Raw genomic sequence first — 12,030 nt, 5'->3', positions numbered from 1 at the left:
ATGATTTTTTCTACCAAAGAAACCTTTTTTGATCTTGTTTGAGATATCGCATATATTTTCCAAATTCCAGACAATAGTAAGTGCAATGTTTAATCGAAAATTTCTTAAATATGTTTACAATGTCCCTAGAGGTATAAATTAAGATCGTGCGCAAACAAAACCTTGAATTATACATATGGTAAAACTAGTAATAAACCTGTTTTATTGTAAGATTTTTAACATTTAAGATTTCCCGAGTGAGTATTTTATGTTACATTTTAAGTTTAATTTATTAAGTTGTCTTAAATAAGTTGCGCAAAATACTAGGGTAAACAATACTTTTCGCTAAAACAAGGAGGTTTGAAAAAAATGTTAAAAATTTCAATAGACTGGGGGAGGTAGTAAATTCAACTTTAAAAAAATTGTTTATAATTTTCTCTATATATTCATCAAACTGCAGCAGATAATTAATGAGGAACTTCGAAAATCAAAAATTTTGTGGAAATGGCGGGGGCTAATATATATATATATATATATATATATATATATATATATATATATATATATATATATATATATATATATATATATATATATATATATATATATATATATATATATATCTACAGTGGTGTACACTGGATTTTTAGATGTTTGAGTTTTGACACTTACAGGCATTGTGCAAACTCCAAACTTTTGTATGTTTATGCTTATATCAAAAAAGAATGTTTTGCAAAAAATTGGGGTAATTAGAGCTTGGGAACAAAAAACCCCTAATTTTTGTGACCACCCAGCCCTTAATGTGGGAGCAATGAGTTTATAAAATATTTTCTTTACTATTTTTATTTAAATTTACATTTATCAACTAATTTCAAATTTCATGGAATAATCTTTCAAAAACTAAGACCATATAAAGTTTTAACCCCCCTCAATTTGAGGGGGCTGTAAACATTGCAGGGTCATAAAAACTGATCACAAAGAGTTTTTTTGATATAAGCATAAACATACAAAAGTTTGGAGTTTGCACAATGCCTGTAAGTGTCAAAACTCAAACATCTAAAAATCCAGTGTACACCTTTGATATATATATATATATATATATATATATATATATATATATATATATATATATATATATATATATATATATATATATATATATATATATATATATATATATAATAATAATAATATATTTATTATTACAATATTTGTAATATTCTATTTTACTTTTTTTTTTTATCTTTTTTTATATAATGTTTGATAATCTTATATTTCTCAGAACTGAACAGTACAAAGGAAGAACTGAAAATCCTGAACTTAAAGAAAACATCAGTTTAAATTCAAAACGCTTGTCAATTGATTCTAATTTGGATGAAGATTTTGATGTACATGAAGGTTTAGACTATGACGATGACGATAGTAGCTTCACTGAGGAAGATGAATTTCAAAAGAACAGTCATAATGACACAGTTTTGAAAATTTTATCCCCTAAATTACAAGCCTATCAGAGAAATATATCTCAAGAGGGTTTTGAAAATGACATATCAACAATTAAAGATTCTCACTTTGGAGAGTTTTCTCATATAAAAGAAGAAAAACTGCTAGGATTTAATAAAAAATCTAGTTGTGACAGTAGTGATTTGGATGATACGAAGCTTGATGTTGATGCAGAGGAGGGTTCTATTTCGCCTGTTCCTCATTCACATCTTAGGTAATCCTGTTTTACCTATTTTTTCTTCATTTTTAAGAATACGTACTGCAAATAGCTGGATATAATATATAAAAATAGATGTAATAAATAAAAATACAAATGTGTTAACACTAATTTGTTCCTAGAAACCGAAAACCCACAGAAATATCAAATGTAAAAATTGGAGCAAAGTTTGATGAGAGAAAAGATAGCAAACCTTTTAAATTTGATGATGGTCAAAAATGCAAACAAGTAAGATGTTTTAAAGTTTCTACAATTTTTTAAGATTTCTTCTAGCTTTAATAATTTATTAGTTTTATAAGATTTTTTTAATTTTGCAAAATAAGTAATAGTTTTTTAATTACTAAGAACAAACAATTAATTTTTTTATTGTACAAAAATATTATTTGTTACTTTTTTACTGTTTAAGGTTTTATTTGTTCTGAAAGGAACTATTAATAGCATGCTTGGATAATGAATTAAACTGGTGATCTTTAAGCTAGAGATTCAACTCCACATTGCTTTTAACAATTTTTTTTTTTTTTGAAAAAATTGTTAAAAGCAAATATTTTTCTTTTATGAAACATTACTATCGCCATGGTTTTATTCAATGTTTTTCTTGGATGAACTTAGCATCATTATTACCTTTATTTACCAGATTAAAATCCCGGTTTATATTTATTATGCTTTTTGAAATATAAGCAATTAGGTTTTAGCTTATTTGCTTTTAACACATCTGTTATGGCTTTCTCTGAGATTTGGGTTTTTATTGCCTGTGCATTGCTTATATACTATTGTTACTTTTATCAAATGCTTTACTATAGTATTTTTATTTTGTTCTAAGCTTCTGTTCAATTAACCTTAATTTACTTCACTTAATGGCTCAGTTTTTTTTTTAAAGTATTATTTGTTGCATATTAAAAGCAAATTCAAAAAGAACCTCATAAGGATACACAGCAAAATAATAATGGCAAGTAAATTGTTTACAAACTTTCAACATCAAATGGTTGAATCTAACTAAATCTAATGAACTTTTTTGTTTTGGTGGGATAGTGTTTTTTTTTAATAATAATGAGGGACCTGTTAAATGTACAATTTAACAATTAAACAGTCTTTAGAGACTCCTAAAAATATTTTTTATTCAAAAAATTTTTAATCTAGTGTTATTCTATTATATAGAAAAAGGTTAAGAAGGTGCCAGCAGATGTTTTTAAAAAATGTTGTTTTAATATCCAGCATGAAAATAGAAGTACCTGAAATTTTTCGAATACTATTGAGCAATTTCTTTTTACTAATTACTGAAAAAAAAAATTATAATTTATTTTGATACTTCAATCTAATAGAATAAAAAAAAAATTCACATCAATTTCAGAAGCAAAACAATAATATAAAAAAAAGGTTGAAGTCATTGAAATATCAGTGGTATCTGAAAATGGAGAAAAATAATAATTTTTTAAGTGTTAAACATGAAAAAAAATTTTTAATATTAAAACATTAAAAATATTTATAATATAATAATATTTAGCATTTTATTGCAAAACGTTTTTTTTGGATAACAGCTTTGCAATGCCAATCCATTGAGTCAACTAGGTATTGACATATTTCTGCGAGTATTGCATACCATCTTTGTTAAATAGCTTCCCATAACTGCTGATTGGTTGGATTAGCAACTTTGGCTCCATAATGTTTCACAGACTTAAAGATATATTTTTTCTGGAATTCTGTATTAGCTGGCTGTCTAAAATATTGTCTTGAATCTCCATAAAGAATGATTTTCGATTCATTGGTGCATAATATGTTGCGCCACTCTTTGATCGCCCAATTCAGATGTTGGTTTGGGTATTGCAAATATTTAAGTGTATGTTTTTTTGTCATTAAAGGGACCTTTTGTGGACTGTGTGCATATAAGCTGTTCTCTCTTAAGTGCCTATGAATAGTTGTGTTACTCACTTGTAATTCAAGATCATCTTTACCTTGCTTGCCTGTTGAAAATGGTTTGCTTTTAACATATCTAACAATTCTTTACGTTTTCCACCTCATTTTTCTACTTTTGCTTTATAATTTATGGCATTTAAAATCATCTTTGCTGGACATCTGAGAATATTTTGTATATATATGAGTAGGATTTGTTCTCTCTGTGATAATGTTTCACTTCAAAATTTGTTGCACTCTACTGGTGTACGATGACGTCCTCGGTCCACTTTGAAAGGTTTAAAAAGCACTTTTATCATTGAGCATACATAAATAAAGAATTTAATTATAATTGAAGTACTACAAAAAGACTTACTTTTCCTACAAAAGTTACAAAAATCTCTTTATATTTTATAAACTAACTTGAAATAGTTACAACTGGAGCTATGTTTTTACAAAAAAGTTATATCATTTGATATCATTAGGTCTGCAAGGGGTTGAAATTTGTGTTTTTTTTGGTGACAAAGTAATTTATTTGTTTTTAAAGTTTCTAAGCTTCATGTTATTAAATGTGTCTATAGGTAAATAACATTATTTTGTAAACTACAATTCATAGGCTGTTACCTTCATTAATCAAAACTATTGAAAAAACAAGTTGATATTAAAAATAAAGCAAATGTTTTCTATTAGCAAATATAGCAAGGGGGGGGGGGGCCTAAAATAGAATAGAATAAAGTAAAATAGTACTCTAAAGTAGAATTATAAAGTAGAATAGTACTCTAAAGTACTCTATTGTGTCATAAACAATTCTAAAATCATTTCTTTTAATATTTACAGTCAATTTTTAAGAGATTTTAGTAAATATAATACTAGGAAATCCAATTTCGATACAAAGCCATTATTTATTGACACTTAAGAATGGTATTAAAACAATGTATTATCTGGATTTCTGAAATGTGATCTGGACCATTGGGTGCATTATTTAGGTTATAATTATTAATTTGTTTGTCTTTCAAGTAAAAATCTGCTTTTTCTCTGAGTTTTATACTTTTTACTTACTTTTTTTTATGTCAAGGTACCCTTTTAAAGTAAAATTTTACTTTAAATAGTTTCACAAAATAACCTGTTATATTTTAGAAATTAATAAGTTTAATTTTGTAGGTATAAATTTATTCTACAAATATATGCATGTATATATATATATATATATATATATATATATATATATATATATATATATATATATATATATATATATATATATATATATATATATATATATATATATATGTATATATATATATATATATGCATATTGTATATGTGTGTATATATATATATATATACATACATACATACATGCATATATATGTGCCAAATTTGTCATATGTATATATATGTGACACATATATATGACAAAATTGTCACCATGTTTGAACAAAGAAACAATTTATATTTTTTTAAATAGAAAACCTGTGAAATTTAATGGTTTTATCACCCTTATGTTGGGGTCATTGTCTTGCATGAACATCGTGTTGCATACAGTTCTGCCTCATTTTGGAAGTGTCTTGAAATATCTGCCCTTAAGGATGTTGATATAGTTATCAGCGTTCACTATTCTATTAATTTTCACTAATTCACTGACTCCATGAGCTAAAACAAGAGTTTTCCTCTGCCTTATATAACGATTGATGTAAAATCTTGAGCAATTATTGGTGAATTAGCCTTTTTCCAAGTATATCTTGAACCATCTGATCCAAACATGTTACATCTGACCAAATCCAGTCAATGAGAAACCAACAATGGCTTCTTGATCTTCTTTCTAGACCAAAAACCAACTCTTTTGAGCTCTAGATTGACTGTCCGAACATAGGCACGAGCCTTATAGCTGTTATTCATTAAATTTGAAACATCTTTTGCTGTTTTAAACTCTCCAGAAGCAATTAGATGAGCATTTGTTCTTTTATCTTTTGATGTAAAAAAAAATTTTGACCACATTTAGCCCTATTTACCTGTAAGCCATTGCCCAATTTGATATATAAGACTATGAGACTTCCTATATTCAGCAGCGGTTTCATGTTAAGATTTTCCAGATTTAGGTCTTTTCACAATATTTTTTTCTAGTTCAAGATTTATCTTCTATATGATGATAATAACAATATTTTTGTTGTTGTTGTTTTGTAAACAAAATCTTTAAATTATGCTTAATCGTTTAAAACCTTTTAAAAGTTGATAACTTTATAATATTTGTCATAAAGCTATTAATTTATGTTGTAAGTGTAATTAACTGTGGGCAATTACATCAATTACTTTCATTTGCGACAAAATTGTCACCATTAGCTCTTCATGTAAAAAATTTTTTAAAAATTCAATATCCTTTAAATTTAATAAAAATCAATATTTTCAGTTAGCTGAGTCTTAAATCTAATTAATAAAACTAAAATTTCATTTTTCTTCGCAGCTTTTCTATTAAAAAAAAATAATTGTTTCTTTGTTCAAACATACATACATACATACATACATATATACAGTATGTGACAATTTTGTCACATACTGTATATATGTATGTATGTATGTATGTATTATGTATGTGGAAATATATATGTATGTATATATATATATATATATATATATATATATATATATATATATATATATATATATATATATATATATATATATATATATATATATATATATATATATATATATATATATATATATATATATATATATATATATATATATATGATATCAATTTTACAGGTTGTAGAAAGCAAACTGGCATTAGATTTCCAAGAAAATATTTTTAAAAGACCATCCAACCAAAGACCATCCATTGCAGTTAATAGTCAACAGCCTAAACCCCCTGAGAGAAAAGTTTTAAATGATGTTATTTGCAATGAAGAGCAGCATGAATGGCCAAAACATTCAGTGAGATTTTTCCCATTTAATTTCTAAAATCCTAATATATAACCCCATAGCAGTTAACCAGGAAATAATGCAATATTATGCATGTTTTAATGTTATACATGTAATGCATGTTTGATGTTAAGATATTTTTTGAACTTGGTTAATTTTGATTGATTAGTTTTAATTGAGATAATAGATCTCAAGCAAAATAAATCAATTAAATATAATCATGATAATAAATCTCAACAAAATTAAATGTATTTAGAAATTTAATATTAACTCTATTTCATAACAATGAAACCCATTCGCTATGTTTCGCAAATGTTTTTATGGCAAATAAAGTTGTAAGCGATTTATTGATTATATGATTACAACATAGTTAGTAAAGGAATGGTTTCTTTTGCTATTAAAATTCAGAATAAAAACCTTTGACTCAGATTTTGAGATTTAAATATTTTTTCAAATCGATAGAAATAGCGTACAATATTTGATTTGAATAATTTAGAAAAATTCGTGTTAACTTATTTTTCAAAATGACTAAATATTGCTTCAAGTTTTTATAGGAATGTTCCTCAAGTATGTTGTAGTATATTGTTCCTCAAGTATGTATATTGTACCCTCGATATTTGTTTCTGTTCTTCATCATTGTATACCCATATATACATTGTTGTCATAGAGATCCTATATGTTGTACTGAATTAGAAAGTTGTAAAATATGAAACTAAAAGTACATAAATAATAAATTAAGAATCAATAAGTCTTAATGCTACTAAATAAGCAATTAACATCAATTAAATTTGGGATTAGAACAAATTATTGCTTTATAGCTTGCTTATAAACGCAACAAAGGTATCTAGACGGCGAAGGTATAAAAAAATTATTTTTTTATTAATCCATAATTTATTTTTAAATATTTATCTGATTGTTGTTTAATAGCCCTTAGTTTAAAGTCTTGGCACGGCAGTCTGTTAAATAATGTTTATAGTGTAGACTAGTGTAAATACCAATATGGTAGAATCCATGATAATAGATGTGGTATTGAAAATGTTTAATAGACATCTATTTGATTTGTTTATTTTTTGCTAATGTTATAAACGTATTTTTTTTCTTTCTTTTTTTAATTAAACTCATTTTTTATCAATAAGGTATATAAAAGTTTTTAACTATTAGAAATTAGACTAATTTATTTTGATATATCTTGCACCAACGGTTTGTTATGATCTTTCAATTTCTACCAAACATTTTATCTTTGGTAGAAAATAGAAAGATTTTAGTTTTATATAGTAAAAAAAGACAACAAAAATAACAGCATTAAATAAATAAACTTTTTTGTGATTTAAATGTTGTTATTGTTATTATTTTTGTTGTTGATGTTGTTGTTGTTGTTGTTGTTATTACTTTTATTATTATTACTATTATTGTTATTATTATCAGTATTATTATTAATAATATTTGTATTTAAATCACTTCGTTTTTTTTTCTCTTCAAGATATATAATTCTAAAAGGCGCATAGAGATATCTCGTAATAGCCAAAATCGTACATATTCGTTAAACAATCACAAAATCAAAGAACATTCTTCCCGATTTCTGGAACAATCATGGCCGCTCTTAAATAAAAATCATAGTATGTTAGAAGAAAAACCTAAAAATCTGACCAATCATGTTTCTCTTCTTCCTATACATCCTCCGAGCGCGACGCATCTCTGAGTAATTCTGAAAACTAAATTTAACGGTAAATAAATATTAAATTAATTTTAACTTTTTATCGTTCATATATTGATAAGATGACTAAACATTGATATAGCAAAGTTCGACTAGTCTTATCGGTAAGGTAAAAAAATTCCTAGAATTTTCCCGCTTTGCTTTTGCAGAGATTCATCAATGTTTTTGGTTTTGATTATATGCGTAATTAGTTTCGCCCCGTCAAAGCTATTTAGATAAAAGTAAAAATAGTGCAAGTTGTGGAAAAAATAAAATAGTTTTGCTTGGAACATGATTTCTTTTATATGTAATTAAAATATCTTTTTTCTTAGAAAACTAACGTTGCGGAAGATGTCGTCTTTCCTGGGACTATTTTGTTGATAAAATTAATTTCCCTATAAAATGAATTTTCAAGCAAGTGCGATATATATCAAAGAAATCATTATATTTAAAAAATAATTAAAAATTTTGCGGATAGGTAGTTTGCCATCTCCTTGCCTCAATCCCTACTTCGGTCGTGGCTTGTACATATTTATTGACACGTTTATTTCTGGCATATAAAATGTATATACATTTAAACTTTTAGATTCATTAATCTTTTTGGAATGTATTTATATTATGTATTTAATGATATATATATACATATTTCTGTTATATATATAAACTATAAAATATATATTTATTAAGCCTTTTGGAATGTATTTATGTCACGTGTTTATTGGCATTATTTAATTATAATTATAATATTATAATACATTGTTATTTATTGTTAGCATATATAAACTATACAAGTAAAATATATTTATTAAACTTTGCGATGTGTTTACTCTAAGGTGCCTAATAAACGGGGTGGGGGTCATAAAAAAGTGGAGGGTCGGAAATATGTTCTGAGATTTAACAAACCTGGAGTTCCTAATAAATGGAGGGGAAGGGTTGTTAATTCAAATCTTAAAAAGACTTCAAAAAATTTGTTAAAGTTTAGTGTCATAACTGATCTTTCCAATTATTAGTAATTCTTTATGAGAGTCTTCACCAACTCCATATAGTTTTTAGCTTTGTGATTACCTAGGAAGCCCTGAAGAACTGCAACGAAAATGCTCCAAGCCCCTCTCTCCGTCCTGTTCAACGGACTAATATACCAGCCCTGACCTTAGCCTCAAGCAGCTTTAGAAAAAGATCTTGGAGGTATTGAAATGCTGCTGACTCTTTTTCAAGAGCATAGACAAATTGGTTAATAAGGCCTAACTTGATGTGCAGCGGTGGCATAAGCACTTTATGAGATTCTATCAGCGGTTTCCACTTCACATTGCTCTTCCCAACAGAAAACATGGTTCATTGTGGCCAGTCCTTTATGCGGTAATGCGCCTTAGTGTCATGGCTTTCCTAGAGACAGAGGAAATAAGTAAATTTTGTGAAACGTTCTTGAAGACCCATGAGGAATGATACCATTTTAAAGTTACCGATGACCTCCCATCCGTAGTTGTCATACTTTAATGCACTCAGCAACATTTTGACACTGGTGCACTCTTTTTTGAGATGTATAGAATAGGCCATTGTAAGAGACGGGTATTTGTTTTCATTGTGAAGCAACACGGCTTTGAGGCTCCGGAATGAACTGTCTATGAATAAGGGCCATTCAGTAGGATTACATGCGATACTTATAGCATGGAATAGACCGACAACATCGTTGCAGAAGCACAGCCAATCACGCTGACTGAAGAAGTTGGAGAATCTTTGATGCCGCTTCCTCTGATCAGTGATTTATACGCTATCACCAACCAAGTTTCACTGGTTGAGCCTGGATATTAGAAGCTCAGCCTTCGATTTCGTTAGCCCGTGGTCCCTAATTAAATCTTTCACGTCTTTCTGGTTAGAGAAGTACGGCTTTCTATCTCCAAATTCATCTGCGGAATCGAAATCCATATCTCTAGTATCTGCCTCGCTATCTGACTTGCTGCTGTCTCCTGATGATGGCTGATGCCGCTTAGGAGGAGTCGGAACAGGCAGATCAGGGCTATGTGGTACTAGGGCGATGGAAGAGGATATGTCTGGATCAACAATCTGAGGGGCATTTTTGCCGATGCGACAATTTTTCGGGTTTACCACGTTGAAGTAGCAGTTGCTTGAGTGATCCGTCAGCTCTCGCCAAATTTTTGGAAAGGCAAACTTCAAGGCTCATTTCTCTCCTATGTACCAACCTGTAACATAGGACATAGTAATACATAAGAATTATAACAATTTGAGGACAGGAAGTTTTAAAATATGGCATGGTTTCTTTTGAAATTTTTTTGACTGGTATTTGTAGAATATTATTAAATGTTTTATACATTTTCCATCGATTATTCTCTAAATATTGCGAGTAAACATTGAAGTTGAAAAAAAAAAATTTTCAGTTTTGCACAGTGATTCAAAAACACTTAAAATTTCACCAAGAGTTTTTTGAGAACAATTTATATAGTTGCTTTAAAATGCTTGGAGTGATTTAAATAAATATGTATATAACTTAGTTCATCATTTGGTTTAGAAACGGTCTAAAAGATTGATCATTGAGCACTCTTATACGTAAAAGAGTTTATATACATATATATATATATATATATATATATATATATATATATATATATATATATATATATATATATATATATATATATATATATATATATATATATATATATAATACTTATACGTACTTATACTCTTATACGTAAAAGAGTTTATATATACATATATATATATATATATATATATATATATATATATATATATATATATATATATATATATATATATATATATATATATATATATATATATATATATATATATATATATAATACTTATACGTACTTATACTCTTATACGTAAAAGAGTTTATATATACATATATATATATATGTAGATCCAGGTTCGAAACGAGCTCTGGACAAATTCTCGCGTCACGGTAAGGAAGGAGGCGTGAACTTCCTGGTTAAATGCACTTCCGCGGTGCTCTGTGACAAGACCGTTAGGACTTCTTGGGGCACCTAAAATAAAAATTAAAAAATATATATATATATATATATATATATATATATATATATAATATATATATATATATATAATACTTATACGTACTTATACTCTTATACGTAAAAGAGTTTATATATACATATATATATATATATATATATATATATATATATATATATATATATATATATATATATATATATATATATATATATATATATATATATAATACTTATACGTACTTATACTCTTATACGTAAAAGAGTTTATATATATATATATATATATATATATATATATATATATATATATATATAATACTTATACGTACTTATACTCTTATACGTAAAAGAGTTTATATATACATACATATATATATATATATATATATATATATATATATATATATATATATATATATATATATATATATATATATATATATATATATATATATATATCATATATATATATATATATATATATATATATATATATATATATATATATATATGTACGAACCAATATAGGAAAATAAGAATAATACACTTATTATATATAATAATAAATAACAGATGTACATATCGTCCCCTCAGTATTGTCTTGTTCTATGTCGCTAAACTATGGTTTCGAAAAAAAGGCATTTGAATTTTCAAAAGCCCTAAAAATGTTCAAAATAAACTTTGCACCAAATTTTGTTATTATAAAAATGTCAAGGTCAATATATAATACCCTTATAAACCATTTTTAGAAAATTATTGTGTATTTAGTGTTTAAAAAAATAATTTTTGACTTTTGAGATAGAACAAATTACTGACAA

The 12,030-nt window shown here is 26.3% G+C and overlaps 1 protein-coding gene across 1 annotated transcript in view; it reads left to right on the top strand.

Moving 5' to 3' along the window:
- The window catches only part of LOC101241294 (serine/threonine-protein phosphatase 6 regulatory ankyrin repeat subunit B), a 56,288-nt gene extending 47,624 nt beyond the window's left edge, over positions 1 to 8,664 (top strand). Inside the window, exons 11-15 of the mRNA XM_065807323.1 lie at positions 1,262 to 1,693; positions 1,819 to 1,924; positions 6,350 to 6,517; positions 7,986 to 8,229; positions 8,531 to 8,664. Coding sequence (XP_065663395.1) covers positions 1,262 to 1,693; positions 1,819 to 1,924; positions 6,350 to 6,517; positions 7,986 to 8,204 — 925 coding nt within the window. The 3' untranslated portion in view covers positions 8,205 to 8,229; positions 8,531 to 8,664. The remainder of the gene's footprint in view (positions 1 to 1,261; positions 1,694 to 1,818; positions 1,925 to 6,349; positions 6,518 to 7,985; positions 8,230 to 8,530) is intronic.
- The last annotated feature ends 3,366 nt before the right edge of the window (positions 8,665 to 12,030 follow it).

This window comes from Hydra vulgaris, chromosome 10 (assembly GCF_038396675.1).
Source record: "Hydra vulgaris chromosome 10, alternate assembly HydraT2T_AEP".
Classification (NCBI taxonomy): domain Eukaryota; kingdom Metazoa; phylum Cnidaria; class Hydrozoa; order Anthoathecata; family Hydridae; genus Hydra; species Hydra vulgaris.
This window is presented reverse-complemented; position numbering and strand designations above follow the sequence as displayed.